This window comes from Folsomia candida, unplaced genomic scaffold, assembly GCF_002217175.1.
Source record: "Folsomia candida strain VU population unplaced genomic scaffold, ASM221717v1 Fcan01_Sc008, whole genome shotgun sequence".
NCBI classification, from domain to species: domain Eukaryota; kingdom Metazoa; phylum Arthropoda; class Collembola; order Entomobryomorpha; family Isotomidae; genus Folsomia; species Folsomia candida.
The window spans coordinates 5,335,737-5,356,516 of NW_019091200.1; the positions used below are offsets into that span (position 1 = coordinate 5,335,737).

At 37.2% G+C, this 20,780-nt stretch overlaps 1 protein-coding gene across 3 annotated transcripts in view; it reads right to left on the reverse strand.

The window, feature by feature from the left end:
* Positions 1–20,780, reverse strand: part of LOC110853631 (ribosomal protein S6 kinase 2 beta) — a 48,685-nt gene that overhangs the window by 8,553 nt on the left and 19,352 nt on the right. For all 3 annotated transcript variants that reach the window (XM_022101925.2, XM_022101927.2, XM_022101926.2), the window contains exons 6-11: positions 20,624–20,705; positions 12,405–12,490; positions 12,011–12,085; positions 6,657–6,763; positions 1,898–2,006; positions 1,749–1,817 (exon numbers count right to left, since the gene is read on the reverse strand). In XM_022101925.2, the coding sequence (XP_021957617.1) occupies positions 1,749–1,817; positions 1,898–2,006; positions 6,657–6,763; positions 12,011–12,085; positions 12,405–12,490; positions 20,624–20,705 (528 nt within the window). The remainder of the gene's footprint in view (positions 1–1,748; positions 1,818–1,897; positions 2,007–6,656; positions 6,764–12,010; positions 12,086–12,404; positions 12,491–20,623; positions 20,706–20,780) is intronic.

The following is a 20,780-nucleotide window of genomic DNA, read 5'->3' on the forward strand; positions in this document are numbered from 1 at the left end:
GGGCGAGACTTTTAGATTCACTAAATCACGCCATGTTTTTCATAGTTTTGAGAAATTCATAAACTCAACGAAAAGAAGGTCATGTGGGATGAAAGGCTTTCACTTTCTTGGACAAAAACAAGCCTCCGTTTTTCTAAAGATTTTGCAACTAAAAGCATGTGTCGCTGGTTGGGAAATAATTAGTTTTTGCTTGAATTAAGCATTTATGATGTTTTAGCAAGTTTCTGGAAAGACTATGAACTTACTAAAACGCAGGTGAAAAAGGGATAAACTTTATTTAATTTGAGGCCCAGCAGTAGATTAAAGAACGTCCGGGAATGAATGGGAATGCGCGCTCTAGCGAGTATATTGACAAATCAATAAACCCGCGAACTATAATAATTTAAATTTCTGAAAGCCCACTTCATTAGGGTCAATTTGGTATATCACTCTTAAATTTCAAAAATGGATAAGGGTAGAAGAAGCTTGTTTGAAAGGGAGCTGTTAGCAAAACGAGTGATGGAGTTCTACAACACGACAGCCAACCGAGACTCCAAGGTGACCTGGAACTTTTTTAAGCAGGAAGGAATTCCAAGTTCAAATGTGTATTCCTACATAAAAAAGGTCAAGGATTCCGAAAATGTGCAATTCAAGAAGCCAGCTGGTCGTCCGGCGAAGCTAGCGACCACTCGAGTGAAAAATAGAATTGAAAAAATTTTCAAAACCAAGCCATCAACGTCAGTAGCTGTAGCTGCCAGGAAAGTCAAAATTTCCAAAAGCTACCTGGGGGAAATTAAGGTCCATAAATTAGGAATCAAAGCAAGGACCAAAAAACCTGCACCAAATTACAAGCCCGTACAAGAAAGTCGGATCAAGGATTGCTGTCAAAAATTGTTGAAGAAAATGCGTGGAAAAGTAGTGATCCTGGATGACGAAACGTATGTTCCGGTTGACCCTTCAAATCTTCCAGGGCGTCATTTTTTTCATAGCTCGGATCCCTCTGAAGTGGCTTATGAAGAAAAAGTACGAAAAAAGACAAATTTCCAAAGAAATATTGCATTTGGCAATGCATCTCCAGTCACGGACATGTATCAGACCCGGTAGTTCTCGAAGGGAATATCAATCAAGATATTTATCTGAAAAATTGCGTCAAGGCTGGATTGGAAGCATTTATTAATAGGTTTCACAAAAATGATAAAGTTTTGTTTTGGCCTGACCTCGCCACTTGTCACTATGCAAAGAAAGTGACCGAGTACCTCAGAAAGAAAAATATTGATTTCGTACCAAAAGATATCAACCCACCTAATGTACCCCAACTCCGCCCAATCGAAAAATTCTGGGCACGTTCTAAGTCAGTATACTCCCGGCTTCAAGATGTGCCTGACACCTTTCGAAAATTCAAAGGACGATGGAAGAAAATCACCTCGGAAGTGGCAAAAACTTCGGGAAAAAATTTAATGAAAAATCTTCGCAAGAAAATCGAACTAGTCGCCAACGGGGGTGTGGCGGCCTTAGCTATTAATTAAATTATGTAGGTACGTATTTGGTATTATACATATGCAAAAAGTTTAAAATTCCGATAACTCATTGTGATTTTATGACCACATTTTCAGACCATTCCCATTCATTCCCGGACGTTCTTTATTACGTAACGAGATATTAATCTTGTTAAGGGAGTGTTGCCTCCATTATTAATCCGACAAGAAAAGAAAAACAACAAAAACAGGCCAAAAATAGTCCTTTTTTAGCTGTGGTCTCGAAAAACTCACCATGAGCACCCCAAACGACCACCAGTCTGCTTGGTACGAGTGACCTTTACGGTTGACCACTTCGGGGGCCTGTAAATAACGCAATAAAAGACATTGTGTAACATTACATAGATCTAAATCGCATTTTTCGCCATTAATATTGTACGTACCATGTATTCCACCGTGCCGCAGAAGGAGTACGCCTTCTCGTCGTCGAGGGGTTGCTTGCTCAAGCCGAAATCGGTGAGAGATATATGTCCGTCCGAGTCCAGGAGGATGCTGTGAAAGAACGTAATAATTTTATTAGAAAATGCAGAATGAGAGTTCCAAAATCAGTGTAATAAATGAAGTTGGTTACAAAATTGTCACCGAGTATGGGTGACAATTTCCTAGCATCAGGCTCTACCGCTTTGGTAACTATTTGACATCAATTTGTGAAATTTTCTCGAACCTCTCTCTTGCGTTATTGTCGCGAAATTAATATTACCCTTTGGTAGCAGATCGTTACCAACTTATATAGTGTACATGATTATAAAAGTAGTGATAATTTCTCTACCAACTTCCATGAAATCACGAAAAGATGCAAGGAATAAGCAAAATGTTTCATATTTATAACCCAAATTAACTGCGAGAAAGTGGCAAAATAACGTCGCAGCATGATTTTATCCACCTTGGATCATATTGCGCTTATCGAGCCTAATTTGACGAAACACTGACGATGATGACGCATTAGAAATACTTCACTAACCCTTCCAACACATCAATTGAATTAATATCCATATCACAACAAGAAACAGGACACGAGTAACGATTACTTCTCATTTCCTAGAAAGTGAACATTAACTAATTATACGAGAGAAGAACAGTGAACGGATTTGTTGTTCCTACTGCTGGGAAAGGACAATTAAGTAAACGGAGGGATTTAGATAAAAGATGACATTTCTGGGTCGGATGGATTACTGCAGGGCTCAACCGACACAAAACCATAACTTTCTCCATGCACCGAAATACTTACTCGGTTTTATTTCCTAGTAATAAACTCCACTTCAAGGAATATGTTTTATTGTCCTTTAATTAGCCCCGTAATATTTTACGTACGTCTCCTTCAACTTAAGCCTCGACCATCTTTTCCTGAATGGCTCGGGTAATTAAACGAGTTGGAAATTAAGGGTGACAGTTTTGAAAAGTTTTCCGCAAGAGTTGGCATGAGTGGGGAGAATCTAAAATGTGGGTAGGATCATTAAGCGTGTGACAAATTTAGTACACATTTTGCACGGTTTTTGCAGTAATATAGGAGTAGACTTTTTTGGCGTGTTGAATAGCTAGTGATGTGCAAATTAGCAATTTTGAAAACTAAATTTAAAAGTATTTAAAACTATGTACTTAATATTTATGCTTGTAATTTTTATGAGTAAAATATTTTGTAATACTAAAACTCCATATATGTTATTTTTGTGATTATTGTTAACAAATCGTATTTTAGAAATGAATAACTATTTTTGATGATTTCATCGAGAATAGTTTTTCATATAAGAAAATTAAATTTGGATGGAAAAAGTTAACATTTTGCAAACTATAAAATAAGTTAAATTTAAAATTAATAAATGCTTAAATAAAATAAAAATTCTAATCTGAAATTTTTGGGAAAATCTTTTTGGTCAAGATAAATATGTATGTATATTACAATACATTTACATTTTTATACACTATTGAACAGCATCAGAAATTTGAAAACAACTTTGTCTCATAAAAATTCATTCATTTTCAAAATATACTTATTCGATTTCAGTAGTATTTTCAAGCTACGTCCAATCTTCCATTAATTTCAAAATAATCTTAACAACACAAATTTCCTATTTTAGGCTCCTAAATTGCGCAAAATGCCATAAATATCATCGCCCTCCACATCCACACACTCTTCAACTTCAAGTAGTCACCTTGAACTCCGCATTATTTTCGGTCATGCTTTTCTGCCCCGTCGTATTTTGATTCGACAACGGAACTCATCCTGACGTAAATTGCTCTGAATCGACTATATCCATCCATTTCCTTCCAGTTCAAAGGATAACAACTATGCCTGCCTGCGCGCTCGAGTTTCAACCCGAGGATAAATCTTTCCCTGTCAAACCACAATTGTGAAAGATCACAAGAGTTTCATCATGCAACTCAAAGTAACAGCATTTTGGGAAACTTCAAAAGATAAATATTCCCATATTTTGCATACCTATACAAAAGGCTTTGAATAATAGTAAATAATATCTAATAACCGACTCTGGAAACTATTTCCGCCATGAAGAACAAGAAGTTGAAAACAAACTGACATTAACATTAATATAATGCCCGCATTGCAGAAATAAATATATTATTTCAAAGTAGATGAAATGTAATAAAGTCAGAGTAACGCATACTTTATCGCATTAATTATACGGCCCGTTTATTGCAATTTTGCTGGCAAAATTTGAAGATATGTACGTTCGTTTCATGAATTCCTTTGTTGTTATATATGCGTGCTTGGCATTTGGCTGTGTAGCTGGTGGTGGTCGTTGTTATTGATGTTGCAAACTTTCCAGAGGATGAATCCCTACAGAGACATTTTAACAACTCACAGACTCAACTTTAAAGTCGTGACCGTGGACGTGGAGAAAGTATGTACTCGTACAGTTGTATGTGAGAGGATGGAATTTCGAGTTTTTGCATAAATTTATATCATCTCTTGCTCTCTAGTACTATCTACTCGAGAGTAAATATTGTGCACAATTTAGCCAGTTGCTTGAGAATAATGGAACAGCATTCTGATTCGGATTTCAAATACAGACAGGGTTTCGTTTTCCTCACTTTGTTGAAAGAAAAATGTGAAAAAGTGAACTTTCTCCATCTCCAGCAGAGTGGTTGTTCGTGAAGAAATGCGCTTGTTCCAATTTTCCTGTGTTTTCAGTTTTTGAAAATAATTGAACATTTTTATTGTATTCTGATCCTGATTACAAATAGAGTTTCGCTTTTCTCATTTTGTTGAACAAAAAAACGGGAAAAAGTGCACTTTCTTCATCTCCCACCGAGTAGTTGTTCGTGAAGAAATGCGCTTGTTCCAATTTTCCTGTGTTTTCAGTTTTTGAAAATAATTGAACATTTTTATAGTATTCTGATTCTGATTCTGATAGAGTTTCGTTTTTCTCACTCTGTTAAACAAACAAAAAACGACAAAAAGTGAACTTTCTCCATTTCCCACGGAGTAGTTCTTCTTCCTGGAAAAAGCATTTATTCCCGTTTTCCCCGTGCAATTCAGCTCTTATGCACTACCCGAAACCCTGCTTTCATTCATTCATTTTGAAGTGGATCAATTCCTGAATAAAAGAAAGGACCGTTGTCTTAAACATGACAATAAGAAGACGTGATCCTTTCGTTTGGATTGATGCTTGAGGATGTGTACTCAACTTTCAGGAAGGAAGGAAGTTGATACGACCAACAAGTCAGCATCACATGATTTTCCGCAGTTGAAAACTTTGTTTATTTATTCATGAAATGGAATATGCGGATGCGTGCTCTCTACTATTGTGCTGATTTCCAAGAGATTGTTTGGATTCCATGAAAGGATGGATATCTGATCGATTATTACCAAATTCAATTTATTTTTAGCATGATACAGCATCTTTTTTGTATAAAAATCTAGAAAATTTACAAATATATTGATCACATATTAGTCCGTGCAGTTTCCAGAATTTGGTAATGAGATGACTGGAAAAATTGGATTTGCAAACTTTCACATCAAACGAATTTGCGAAAGTATATTGCGAAAAAAAATGAAATTGTGGACATGAGAGAAACTCGTGGTGCCCTTCGTGTACGTAAATACACACGTAAAACATATATCATTATATGTATCGATTCTTAAAAAAAGAGGGAACGAAATTCGACACGCTCGAACAATCCAATGTTTGCCTTGCGAGAGAAGCTTTTACCACAAATTATCCGACAAGCGATGCGTTCAAAATCAGATTTCTCTCTGAAGTGCATCCCCCCCTCGAAATTAAGTGGAGAGTGAAATGAAATGTTCTTTTTTGTCAAGCTTTCAAAATAAATGGGATATTTCATCCGTTCAAATGAGCAAGGTTTGATGTGAGGTTGGACGACTTTGTATTTTTGATTGAAGTCAAGTCAATACGAGGTTCGTTCGTAAATAGCTCGTCATTAAGTGAAAGGGATCGTGTGCACTAATTGAATTTTGGAAGGAAGAAGGAAACCCGGCTAAATTTTGAATGTTATTACGAAACAACAAATATCTTTCTAAATTCGTTCCATAAGAGAGTTTATCAGGCCTTGGAAGTAATGAAGTTGGTCGGGTCGGGGTGTGTACTCGTATAATTAATGGCTTCCCTTTTAACACGACGATGACTCCGCGTCTGGTTGGCTTTATCGTTTTAACTGAAATTGACTCGTGATTTATTCCACAAAACGAAGCAAAATCCAAAAACCAGTGTTTCTTTCCAGCAGTTTTTTAGTGCTGGTGCATAAATCGGGCGAAATGTGGGGAGTAATATACCCAGACTCTGGGTCCCAGAGATGATTTCATTGTCTGATTGGGACGCCATGTAATCTTCTCCCAGACTAATTTTGTCCCAACAAAAACATTTAGGTAATTTTCATTCTTGCGGTTTCATCCTCCGTCGAAACACTGTCTCGTTCCCGATTCAGCCATACATTTCCCACCATTACTTATTAACCAACAACACGTATTACATAAATCATCAACCGCACGAAGAGTATGCTTTCCCCACCGCAAAAAGTAGATAATTAATACCACAGCGGGACACCAACCAGCACCACGGAAAAGTTGCGTAACGTAACGAAAGAAGCCAAACTAAACCAAACCAAACCACGAGACGAGGCGAGACGGGGTTACAAATCAAAATAATAATTTCGTTTTTCACTTACTTTTCCGGTTTGAGGTCACGGTAGATGATGCCGATGGAGTGGAGATGGTCTAGCGCGAGGGCGAGCTCTGCCAAGTAGAATTTGACATCCTCCTCGGTGAACATTATCTGCAAGAGACAAGCCGCAAACTCGTCATCATTTTCATTTCGACATCATTCATTATTCACTTTCACTCGGATACTTATTATCTTTCATCCTGTGGCATGCACGGCAATCTCGGGATGCACCGCAAAATTTGGCAAGGTTATTTGTCCCGATGAACTGAGAGGATGAGATGAAATGGGACCCAATAACCAACCACTTGCTTTCTCCGTCACATGTGAACATGATTAATTATATGGGATGAGTCCTTGCCTCGTGTTCGTGAGATGGGATTTGAGCTTGTCTACTATCTCGTGCGAACATGACCATGACGGAACGGAGGAGCGGAGCGTGGTATGGTGTGGTTTTAGTGAAATTATGGAACATAAGATAGCAAAATATGTATTGAGACCAGGGTTGCAAAATTAGTTTCACGTCTTTAGAAAATTTTGTAAAAAGATGGGGCTAAAATTCGAAATTTTATTTATGGAGGAATTTTATCTTCCTACTTGCGTATTTTTGTTACAAAACGTGTGTCATATTACGTGATTTTGAAGATTTTTGGCAACTAATATTTGTAATAAAGCTCACTAGAAAAAATAAAATTAATATCGTAAGAAATAAGTTGGAAGGCTGGTTTTGAATAATTAAAAAATGTAAGAGCTTGAGGACGCAAAATGTGTTAGCCAAAATAAATCGTATTAAATACAATAGGGGTTTACAATCGACTTATTTTGGTTTTCCCACAAATTATAAGTCATTTCTATAAATCAATTATAAGTGGGTTCTATTTGAATGCTCCACTTTTTGTTTAAATTTTATGTTGTATGCAATTCAGGCGACCGAATTGCATTAAACGTCAAAATCATTGCAAAAACAAACATAGTAGCTTTAAAAAGACCTAAAACTTCAACAATAGGTACAACCTTTGAATTCTTGCCTAATATATAAATTAGATGGTATTTATGAAGTGGAATGATTGAAAATTTAATCTTCACTCTCATTTGAACTCCCGATTTTAAATATTTCACTGCACTATCGTAATTAAACCAATTTCAATTATGCACCATTTGAAATAACTTGAATACGGATTAAAACTCGATTGAAAAATAATTTATTGAGCAGCAAGTGCCCTGCAGCAAATTTGAGTGATTGAAATTTCAACGGCAGCTGATGCTCAAAACAAGCGAAATAAGTGTCTTATTCCAGAAAAAAGTCAATCCAGGAGACTTATTTTCCGATCACTTATAAGTGAAATACCAGTTACTGCGCATGCTCGCGCAGTGTCACTTAAAAGTGGAAACGACTTATAAGTGGTCGGTACACTTATAAGTCAACATTTTGTAAACACCTAATATAAGATCATTTGCCCCCCAAAGGTCCCTCTACAAATATTTACGTCGACCCTGTCGTGACGCTATTTCGCCCACTTTCTCCAAAGAAAATCAATTCTTCACCAAAACAAAATCCATGAAATCCCACTTTCACCCATTTCACGGAAACCCTACGCAGTTTGTCCACTTTATTTTGCTGTGAGGATATAGAAGATACGGAAAGAGATGAATAATTATGAGTGGATGCTTCACTCTCTCCTCTTCAAGTTGACATTGACAATGAACGAGCAAATATTTAATTTGGTTTTAGTTTTCAGAGAGAATACTCTAAAACCGGTGGTGGTGGTAATTCTACACTCAGTCAGATGATGAAGGTCCAACTTTTCTATTCATCTCGCCTAATTCTATTTGCGCGTGGAGGGAAAGTCACAAAAATTAAACTCTCCCCGCAGCAGCCTGTCAGCCTTGAACTGGGGAAAGCTCTTTTCTATTTACTGGTCAAGGGGTGCGAAATATGAGCTTCACTGCAGAAAGAAAGTGAAATTATTCACGATTCAGATTAATTTCATCCCGGCGTGAAATATTCATTCTTTTCTGCACTCAGAAAGATTATTTGTACGTAATTCGACCCGGTTGTCAGTCACTTAGTAAATATTTCATCGAAAATTCAAGAAAACTCTGACAGGATTTAACTCGATGGATGCTTTTCCCTCCATTTTGTATTTTGACACTCGCTTCCCCTTGACTTTTATCAACCCGTATCAAAAATCTGGTTAGGTCGGGAAATCAAATAATCCTCGATGGATGGAGGAGAGGAAACCAGGCTCGATCAAGTGGTAGTCTCCGCTTGTGCAAATATCCGAATCCTATCATACTCACCAAACAACAGTTTTCAAGGCAGGGTTTCGAAGGATATGTTTACAAGGTTATTTTTTGGGAAAAGTAATTTTGAGGGGTTCAATTAACTAATTTTTATAAAATGCTAAAATTCTATTAGAAAAATGCATACACAAGTATTTCTTTCAAAATGCGTACTTTCTAATGTACGGAAATTAATTAAGTAAATAGCCAATTTGCAAGCCAAAGTGTTTTAATTTTTAAAAAATGTTGCACAATTCACCAAAACAAATGCAAAAATTTCAAGAATGGCGAAATTTCACCGACTTTCTCCCACTCTTCAACAGAAATTTGAAACAAAATTGTATAACCCCCAATTTTTCAGTTTCCCATATTTCCTTCAAACCCTGGTCTGTCATTCGAATTCCTGTCCTCATTGCGTCAAACCCTCGGAGAATTCAATCCTTCCCTGACGCAAACATAGTGCATGTACAAGGTGAAGGTGAAATCATCCCGGTACATCCAGCAGTCATAGCCGGAAACATGTCATCTTTCTCCTGCGTATGACACGGGCTGGCAGCAGAAGGGAGCGAATCCATTTAATTGAATCGAATTCCAATCCCAATCTTAGGCCGATCCTCCCAAAGTCAAGAAACTCATCAACTTGTCCAAATTGGAAAGTAAATTAAACTCGGAATTAATAACAACTTTCCTTGAATTAAGACACCATGATACCCAAACTAACTAACTAACTAACTCATCTCACGAATTTATGTAATGCCCAAAATAAATATGACGATGCGAATAACATTTCTAGGTGTGAAATTAAATTCGTAATAATTATCGACATCGCTGCTGACATCCTCGAGTACGTATGCTGTCTGAATTTCGTAGATAAATTAACGAGACAAGGCGTCACCGTCCTGTTGGTAAAGTGAAGTTGGAGGTGACCTTGTGGCCGCAGTGGCCGCGGAAGCGTGCAGGGGGCAGAGGGACAATGTCCCCACGGTTACTGCATGTCCGTATCATCTGCCCATGTTATATAAACCCGTCCCTCCCCTATCCTACAATGTTAATGTCCCCAGATGTCCCCTGATGTCGGCTTCCGCGACCACTGTTTGTGGGTAAAGATACCACTTGAGAGGGAGAGAGTCGAATCGTTATCATCAAGTTACATCGTATAAGTACGTACGTACAGGGTGAAAGTACAACGAGCAGAGTAAAACGTATATGTACATAAGTGCATATGTACACCCGTACGAGACAATTTTACTCAAACAAATGCAACCCGTTATCATCAATTTGCCCGGAAAGTGGCAAATATTGAGTTGCACAAGTATGTATGTGCAATCTTTTCCTGCCTTGTTGACAATAGAGAGACCGGCATGAAGGAAAGATAAAAAGGGTTAGTGTAGCATGAAATGGGAGAAAGTGGGATTTGTCTAAATTCTGTCTTTTAGTAGAAGAAAGTGGGACTTTGAGCTTTCAAATTTTGAAAAAAAGTTTCCCATTTATTTTTAAACCTTCCTTTCCCCAGAGAATCAACATGTGCACAACTTTGTCAAAGTAATTGGCATGATGGCCATGCTTCATCAGTTTGTAACGCATTTTGTTTGACGTTTTAAATACTTCTTCCAACTTGTATAACTTGCAAGAACAAAGAAACTGTCAAGTATCACTCGCCGTCTGTCAGGTTGACAATATTGGTTATAAATACGCATTGAACCACAAATTTGTCAGTGAAAGTTGACATTTGATTTTACTTATGTAAGAAGAAATCTTGAGAAATTGTTCACTAACTCGACAAACTTTGCCCAATTATGTAAGAAACGTTAATTGACAAGGTAATTATTTTTGTATTTACGATTACGTAATATGCAATCAGAGACTAGAGTTACTTACTTATTTTTGCGTGTGCCAGTTGCAAAAACCTTTGTGGCACTTGACGCTTTTTAGCCCGAACCAGGGTTTATGTAATTGTCATGTCCGTCTGTCTGTCTGTCTGTCTGTCTGTCCGTCTGTCTTTCGATAACTCTCGAACGAGTTGACCGATTGACTTGAAATTTTTACCATATGCATATTGGACAAAGTTAGGAAACGAGTTCGAAGATGGGTGACATTGGTCCAGTGGTTGACCGGTGGGGGTCATCGGAGTGGGTGGGGTATTATGCACCAAAATTTCAAAATCGTCATAGAGAGCTCAAATTTGGTACAAAGGTTGCTAATGGCCCGTAATGGAAGAATATGAAGTGAAATTGGTAAAATTTTAATCTAGAGGGACCCTATGGGGTGACCCCCACCGATTTTCAGAAATTAACATAGAAAGCTGAAATTTGGACCAGAGATCCATACTGCTTTTTCACGAAATAACATGAAGTTAAATATGAACAAAAATTAACCAGGGGGGCTATAGAGACGACCTCCACTAGGAAGTAGTCAAGGGAAGCCATAGTAAATATTTTTAGAATTTGGAGCCTAGTAATACGAAGGATTGATGGAAGAATTAGTGCAAAATAGTAGCACATAATTTCATAGAAAACTACGGACAAACATAGGTTTACTAATCATTCCTGGTTCGGGCTAAGCAAAGCTGTACTGATAGGTTTATCGTTATACTTTCTTTGCACGAAAAGTTGTAAACATTAATTTTACTAATGAGAATCCAATGACGAAAAGTAAAGTAAAAGTTTTTTTCTCCAAGTAGATTGCTTTTTCAACAAGTTCAGAATAGAACAGAGGATTTCCGAACTAGTTAAAATGCAAAGAGAGAGAACCCGACTAGAAAACGGGATGAGATTGAAGATACAAAATTGAAAGACACTTCCAAATCCTAAAGACCTAAATCATGTAATAAGCATGTAACTTTCACTATTTTTTTAAAAAATAGGTTGAATGAAACTTGCAAAATAGATAAATTCCCAAATTTATATATGCATCTGCTTATTAAAATATCGCTCATCTGATAACGCAGTAAGAAAAACAAAAATTCTTAAAAAGTATCGTGTTTTAAGAAACCTATTACCATTTACACAAAAATATTACATCCTTTCAAACGGGAAACCCGATTTGGGTAACAAAATATAAATAAAGTAACGAACTCACCTCTTTCGCCAAACGCGTGAAAAGATCGCCTCCACGGAGGAAATCGAGAATCAGGTAGAGTTTTCCTTCCGTTTGCTAAATATTAATAAACAGGAATAAAAATCAATGTCATTGCATTACTTTCAAGTCGGGTTAAATTTTCACGAAAAATGAAAATTAATAAACTTATTTAGATATCCATCGCTCATTCAAAAATGCAAATAGAGAATTCTACTTTCATTCAGAGTTCCATTGTCTCGTCTCTTTTTATTTCCAAAATTATTGACAAACTTGATACACATAGGTAGATGCAAATATTGAGCAAGTACTTTCTCCCAAATATGTACATACATGTCAGATGGAAAATTCTATTTAAAAAGTTACGATTGCGTAACAAAGAAGGGGAAAAACTTACAAAGGCGTAATGCAATCTCACGACGAACGGATGCTGTACTTCGGTCAGAATGTTCCGCTCCATCTTTGTCCTCACTCTGTCCCGAACTGTGAAATAAATAAGAACATAAAGCATTTAATATAATTCAGTTCCTCAATTGATAAATTAATAATACACAAATTGTTCTTTTAAATCCTATTAGAAACATGTTGGAAGTTTAATTGGCCTGAGTGCTGAGTGAGTTTAAGACTCGATAAATCCGAAAAAGAATGATTCCTGGCCTGGCAAAAAAGAAAAACCTGACTTTCTCCCACAAAATCTTATCCCAAATTACCCAACTTCCAGACATGATCCTCTCCAAACCATTTCTCTCTCCTCCCATCCTAAGATTTCTAATTTTCGATTTATTGCTTGGTGGGAATAGAAATGAAGAAATTATCTCGGCATATAAACAATTCACTGCAATCACCACCATTGCTGCTAAATAAACGCTCACGCTTTCACCAGTGCAGTCAGGAGAGAGAAATATCTGCCAAAAACTAAACAAAACCCGGTGAAGCTTATCTAACCAACGGGGAATTGATTTTTGGTTGGCCACGAATTCAAGTGGTACATACTATATCTACACACACAAGTAGGCTTTGTGCGGGCGGGTTGGATTTAGTTCATCATCAAGAACCGTTCAAGGAGAGGATGGTTAAGTAGTAATCTTGACATATCAGCAACTTCTTCTTATGTATGCGCCAAAGAATAATCGGATGATGACGATGATGATGATGCTCAACAGACCGGAACCACTTCACTCGTTCGTTACAATCTTCGTTACTCTTTTGTTGGCAGAAACATTATTCACCATCATCACCACCATTTATCATTACTCGACGAGGAAGGAATCAATACTTGCAATTTGCTCGACATTCTGATGTGATGCAAACGGTGGTGAAGGAACTGTGCTCGCGATAAGAGACCGCGTGACAGCGTCGTGATCAGATGAAAAGGGACAAAATTTCTACTTTGATGTTTTTAATATTTTGCATGCACAGGGAAAAAATACGGCAATCTTTGGGGTATAATTTTGATTGAATTTGTATTTATGTAGGATTTGAAGTATTTTGGAGCATAAATGACGTAAAAAAGTTGGTTGACCTTTTTCTGACTTTCTTTGATCTTTCTGGCCTTGATTTTGTATTAGTATGTATACACAATGTACCTAAATTATCAATTATCCAGGATGATTTCGTAAGATACGTATGTACTTATTTATTTGGCAAATCCCTTCAACAACAGAAGAGCCATCATTACGGGGAGATTGCAATTGAAGGATATTGTGTGCTACAGGCAAACTTGTATTTTCATAGACAAAGACGAACCAATTATGCAATTTGATTAAATAATGACACGAGAAGGCGAAATTATGCGAAATGTGTGGTTGTATGGATCAGAAACTGTCAGAAATTGGTGCACCACAAAAACAACGAACTTCTGCCACATCACTCACGTACTTACGTTGGAATAAGAATTATATATGTAGCAATTAATAAATAAGCGGTTTAGCTCAACCACCTGGAAATCCATTTAGATCTTCGCATGCACCACATACATGCTTACATAACAGGCACGAATACTTACAAAACGACATCCATCCAGCTTCACGGCATTACCTCGGATGAGTTTCGATTACCGTGATCACAGGATTATTTGATAATTCGAAACGTAGTCATTACTTAAATGCGGCTCCATTTAAGTAATACATTCGAGCATTGCATTGTCTTTCTTACCCTCATAAATTATGCAGCTGTATACTTTCTCCACGTACGTAAACATTGCCCGACCCGACTCCATCATTACCTAATGACATTAAACTGCACCGGCTGGAAGTTTTAATAGTGTGCGGAATAATTAATGGACATAATTACGCGGTAAGAAAGATACACATATTTACGTCAAAACAGTCACTATTGCAATTTTCTGACACTTAAATTCGCACGGAAATCAATATTAAGAATGAAACGCGAGAATGAAATTGCCTCGCGGAATATAATCCGACTGAAGACACCCGGCCAAAAAACAGAGGACTTCCTTTATACGGCTTATTATTACTGCTTTCACCTCCATCCGTGTAATGGGTGTGTCCCATTACACCAGTCCCATACGTACATCACATTACGCCAAAATAGCCGTGTTTGTCGATTTTAATGGGTTATAAGTACATAGTCTGTACACAGAGTGAAAGTCCTGAAAAGATGTAGCTTTCGCGTAACAACCATGAAAATGAGCTCATACTCACAGTCCATTTCACGTGTGTGGGTACATGCAAAATTTCCATCTCCGCGTATAATTCGACGTTCAACCTGCCAAATAAATGGGTAATAAAGATACACTTATTTTTTTCTACCTCCCATTTTATACGGAACACAGGGTAACATAACATCGTAACGGACAAAGTACGCCCGCGGGGACGAGTGTGTGTACGAAATGTTGTTCTGCAGTATAAACACGGCTCAGGAAAAAAAATAAGTAGGGAAACCTAATACAGGGCAGATAATGGACAGAGAAGAGAGGAAACTACTGGAAGGAAGGTTCGGGTTTCGGTTTATTTTTATGTTTTGGTATTTTGGGAATTTAAGCTGAAATCTGGTGTGAGAAAATTGCAAATATTTATACATCAGTTACACAACATCACAAGTTATTGCAAATGGACTGGCTTCATACGACGCAGAAACTACAATTTTCCCAGTATTTCCGAATTAAGAAATTTCAGGAACAAAAGTAATTTGACCTCACCTTATTACACTTTAGGAGGATAAGCCACGTGTATAAGTATACTATAAGAAGTATATCCGTATGATACTCTATATAAAAAATGACATAAAATCTGGCAAAGTTTTCAGAAAACTTGTCCCCATAAAAATCACGAGGTGCCACAATACTGCTTAACACAGGCGTTTCCTGTAATGTGTTTTTCTCCCATAATGATAAATAAAAGTCGTAAAAATATATCGCAGATAAAACAAAATCGATACGCCCCTGGAAGCCACGAGGCGACAGGTATTGATACGTACACGCAGTTATTGTTTATGCCTGCCTGCCTGCTTTCTCTTCGGGCGGGTGACGACTTTCGACACCCGAAGCCCTCGATGGATTCAACACCAAACAACACAACGAAGCTAATCAGGCGGAATAAGTAGAATGTGAATCTGTGCGATGCGATATGACGTGGGTGACGGGAAACGTGATATTATTATGGTTTCCTGACACCCTGAATGTCAACGGTATTTGTACACTGGAAATAATAAAGTGGTCATAAAACTGTCAACGAGGGCATGCATTTTATGCAGATATGGTGACAATGTGTTACTGTTTGGTAGTATTAATTGGTTATTTGCAAAGTAAAATTTGCTACCACAAAATTGGAATACATTTTCATGGGAGGTTCACAAATTCAAGTTCTGTTGAAATTATTGTTCCCGTTCGGTGGCAAATCATTACCAACGGGATAAAGCTGTATGTATATGTAGTACCCAAACATTTTTGTTACCAAATTACATACCCAGATTCGTAAATATATATTGGAAATATAAGCTGCCAAAGGAGGGGGAAGATATGCGCACGTAATTTAAGACCCAGGTCTAATGATTTCTTGTCGACTCATGTTACGTTACAAGATTGAGTAATTTTGCCAAAACCAAAATACACACATGCATAGACAACAAGTTGACAATGAAATTTTGATTTGTCAACAACAGACAGACTTGATATGCAAATTGTCTTTTGTTGTTGTGCGACAAAGTAAGCTTTACTTACTTATAAGCTCGAACTTTCCCTGGGTTGACGTCATTCTCTAATGTCGACTAATAAATAAGAGAGAAAATGATAAAATCTAGCCAAAACAGATACGCAATTCGAGTCAGACGAGTTGAGTTGCAAGAAAGTAAGCCTGCAGGCTAAAATTTACGAAACGCATAAGCTCGTAGAAGCTTATATGACTCGAAGAAAACGACTTGATAGATATGAAATGAAATGAAACGCTACTTTTTACGGGATCAGGAGAAAGTTCAGCACGAGACAAAAACTAACCGTCCAATTTGGAAGATGCACTTAAAATAATTATAGTAATTTGTAAAATATAATTCTTTTTTCTTATGCAACTCGACTTTTTATAATTACTGCGTTTTTTCAGTTTTTTTTAGTTTTTTTTACAGATATCATTACTAAAATGGACAGAGATACGAGAAACCTTGCGGATATATATCTTGCTCCCCTCAAGTATACTTTTTCCTCATTAATTTTTTACGCAGTCGTTCGTTCATTTCATTTCCTTCGTAATTACGGTAAAACACACTTCAAGGTCAAAGAAGCCAACAAATTCTTGGAGTGGAAAACATTTGGTGGAACAACAAAGCCATGTTTTCCCTGTTGATTCAAGCATGCATCATACATATAGATTGAAATAAGTGAAAACCCTCCTGCCCGCATTGACGAGAGGTTAGGTACGTACAACACGCGGTGCGTAATTAATAAGTAATTGCTCTCGTGGTTTACATCTTTATTACGACGAGGGAAATACATACGTACGGAATATGACTTTCTCTAGGAAAATGTATCAAACTCACAAAACTTTTACAGCAGGTCTCAATTTATGGTAATAAAATTCCCTTCCACTGTGCTACTCACGCCATCAGGTTATTCGTACATCCATGCATGAATAAGTAACCCGAATAATCGTAATTGTACGCAGAACTTCCTCTCATCCTCGCGATGGAAAGTAAGTAAGTGAAATTTCCATCCGGAACATGCCACCCAGCACAAATACGGAGATATGTACGACATTTAAATATAGTCAAAAACCGATGTAAAAAATCGTTCCTATTCGAACCGAGATCAAAAGAAAATCTCAATGTTAACTAGATCGACGAACAAAAAAAGTATGCCGCATCTCATCTTCAGCTTCAGCTTGGCAAAGTTTTTGTCCATGTCATTTGTTCAGGGTGAAAACTCTGTAAAACTTTTACCCGACCAATTTCATTCAAGTAAAGTTGTGAAACAGGCAGTGGGTGTTGGTGGGTGGTATCTATCTATTAGTTTGTTGGATATAAATGAATCGCTTATACTTGACAGAATTTACTTCCTGGAAAAACGAGGGAAATATAAAATATAAATATCTATATCTACGTATAACCAAGGAATAAACCGCAGTATACAGTTTCCTCCTCCGAAGTGAGATCGACGAGATTATGGACGCAACGCAACTAACTGTTGCCGAACAAAAAAGAGGAAGAAGAAGAAAGACTTTTTGGCAATGAGATCATTAATCATCGTGAGACAAAGGAAACTATGTGTACTGCTTCTCTCCCCGTCTTCCTATCCAATCTAGAGCAAGGCGTGATCTTCAGGATCTTATCGGGAGAGACAATTCTGAGAAGCGTGGTTGGTAACTATAATCCAAGGTCTCGAGTTTCTGACGTACATGAAAGTTCATGAACTTGTAGTTTCATTGCCGTGAATGTGCATGCATATTTCGGTCGAGTAGAAATTTTAAATTTTGTAAATTGGTAAGTTTTGTTTTTAATTTTATGTAAATTAATACTAATATTTTGAACTGATTAGATTGAATCTCACAAAGATAAAATATTATGGCACGCCATGATTAAGAAAAGTTAAATTAGATAAAAACTTTGTATGACATGAAAAATGCTGGAATTCTGGGAGAAAGTGGGCGATATACACCCGACACGTCACGGCGACACCCTTCCGCCCAGTTTGCCACATATCTGCATTTCGTGCCATAGTGTTGCCAAACCGAAAAGCACGCTAGATTTCGGCCTGCCTTATCTTCTTCCCAAGACTCTTCCCTCATCCTTTTCTCGCATCCAGAATTACAATTGCACATTCCATCCAGCAACACGTTGCGAAACCAAATTCAATTAAACTGACACGAACGAATATCGAGTGAATTGAATTTTGATGGAACGACGTCTCGATAACAGAAAATAACTACAGGACAACTGCAACAGCCAGCACACATTATTCCGAGAAAATGCCAAGCAGTTAAGTGAGAACACAATAAAAAAAGAGATACACACACAAAAAAAGGAAATTTGTGAAAGAGTGACATTTCTGACACAACTAGAATTGATGAATGGAGTGGAAATTGCCAAATTCGAGACGACACACAAAGAAGCATAACGAACCTCATCGATCAAGGAAGCCCAACAATCAACAATTGGCCAGAAAACCTTTGTCCCATTATTGTGAAGATCTGTCAAACCGCGATGCGACATGCATGGTCAAACCAACCAAGTAAACTGAGAAAGAGGAGGATCGATAAATAGTTGATGGTGCAGAAAGCACCATTTATTTATCTGTCTGCTGTCTTCTCTGGACTTATGTTATGTATGTGATGAATGCCACGTTTTGGACTGTTGACTCGAGAAAATAGGCAGGGTTTCTGGTTCTGGGTAGGTTTAAGAAATTTATTGAACTTGAGAGTTGTCTTAAGAATCGATTTCAGAAGATGGAAGAATTTTTAGGATGATCTATTTCTCGGGAAATTTCAAACTAGTCTCAATTTTATACTGGATTTCTAACCGTGCCGAAAAATGACTTAACATTTCGACGAATAGAATTTACGTAAAAAATTTCTTTTTCGAATTTAATTGTGGACTGACAATTTTTTATGGTTTTTTGTTATACCTGCATTCCAAAGATGGAATTGAGCAACTTCTATATTATAGTTTACTCATTCAAGATGACATGTCAGTCAAGTTAAGTCATGTTATAAAATTATCTATTAATAAATCTGTAAAAAAAATCCAAACTTTTAAAATTTCTATATTTTAGATAGAAATAATGCAAATCAAAACCTCCCAAAACCCCGAAAAACACCACGATGAATTTTCGGAATATGAAAACCCCCGAGTTTTTCCTACCCCTGTAGTCAAAAACTTGGCTTTTCATTCTCTCAAACCACTCCGGAAAACGGACAACTTTGCAACTCCGACTTGACGAAGCCTCAGTCATCTTCCTTTCAAAAGGAGACACTTAAAGTGGAGTGGACACGGAGAAAGTGGAATGAATAATAATAATGATAATGAAATACTCTGCCTCCAGTTCAAGAAGGGAAGGGAAACCATTTTAAAACGAAAAGAAATAAACTCGACTTCCCCGACTTTCTCTTCTTCCAAATAAAGCAAGAGGAAATTCCGTTTGGATAAATACAAGATCAAAAATGGTCCGTTTGCAAGCAAAGCACGAATTTCTCTGAATGTCGTTTTTGTTCAATTTGTTCTCAGAGAAAGTATGCGTGCATGAAGAGAAAGAACATCTGCCACGATGCTCCGAGAGAAATTGATCGTACGAATAAAAAATAGAACAAACAGGAATACATGGAAGACACACTCTAAATAATTTGGTGGTAGTAATGTGTTACCGAGTGGTGATTAAGTAGGGCAATAAGTTCACAGTTATCTACCATTAATTCATACATATTTGTTACACTGTTAAAAATGTGGTCACTCATCAATTCCGTGCTGGTATAAATTGGGGAATAACATGCTCCCGGATTGATAATAGTTGTTTCTGAGTGGTGAGTTTTCATTACCACACAATATTACTATACGGTAATGCCCATTATTACCGTGCCGGTGAAGTCACATATGTGTTCCGGTCGGTAATGATTCATTACCATTTTTCTACCATTCCTTTACAAATTATCATCAAAACGGTTTTAAATCTAGTAACAAATGATTACCAAAATTCGCAGTCTTTCATGCATTGCAACCGACGGGTAACAAATTGCTACCCAAATTATTTAGAGTGTCGAATAAAAAAAAAGTAAAAATTGCACCAGAATCTGTACAGCTTTTTAACCCAAATATGCGCATCCATAGAAGGACAGTAGTCAGTTGTGGATGGGAGTAATAAAAAACGAGCATAAATCACACATTCCTTTCCGAAGAAAACGAAATCACAGAAATAAATAAACTGTTGATCTCCCACTGCTCCAAGGACGTGCAATATTTCACCCTGAAAAAGCAGACGAGCTCTTATGCGAATATTTTTTTATCAAAAAGCTGGCCAGGAAATCGATTCAGCGTTATTATGAACATCATCGCTCTTAAAAAGAAGTCGTGAGTCACACGTTGTATTCACACAAGGGGAAAGAATTCCGTGCCTTTTCAACTTCCAACAATTTATGATGCAAATAAAAATTTGGTAAGTGCTGTACAATAAAAGCTTACCTTTCAGTGTCGCCTTTCTCAACACTTTCATGGCGTAGAGGGTTCCACCATCGTTTCCAACCACTTTTCGGACAAGGAACACCTGCAAAATGAGACTTATTTATCAAAATGATGGTATTTTTGGTAGATATGTAAAATTTAGGAACGAATTAATAAT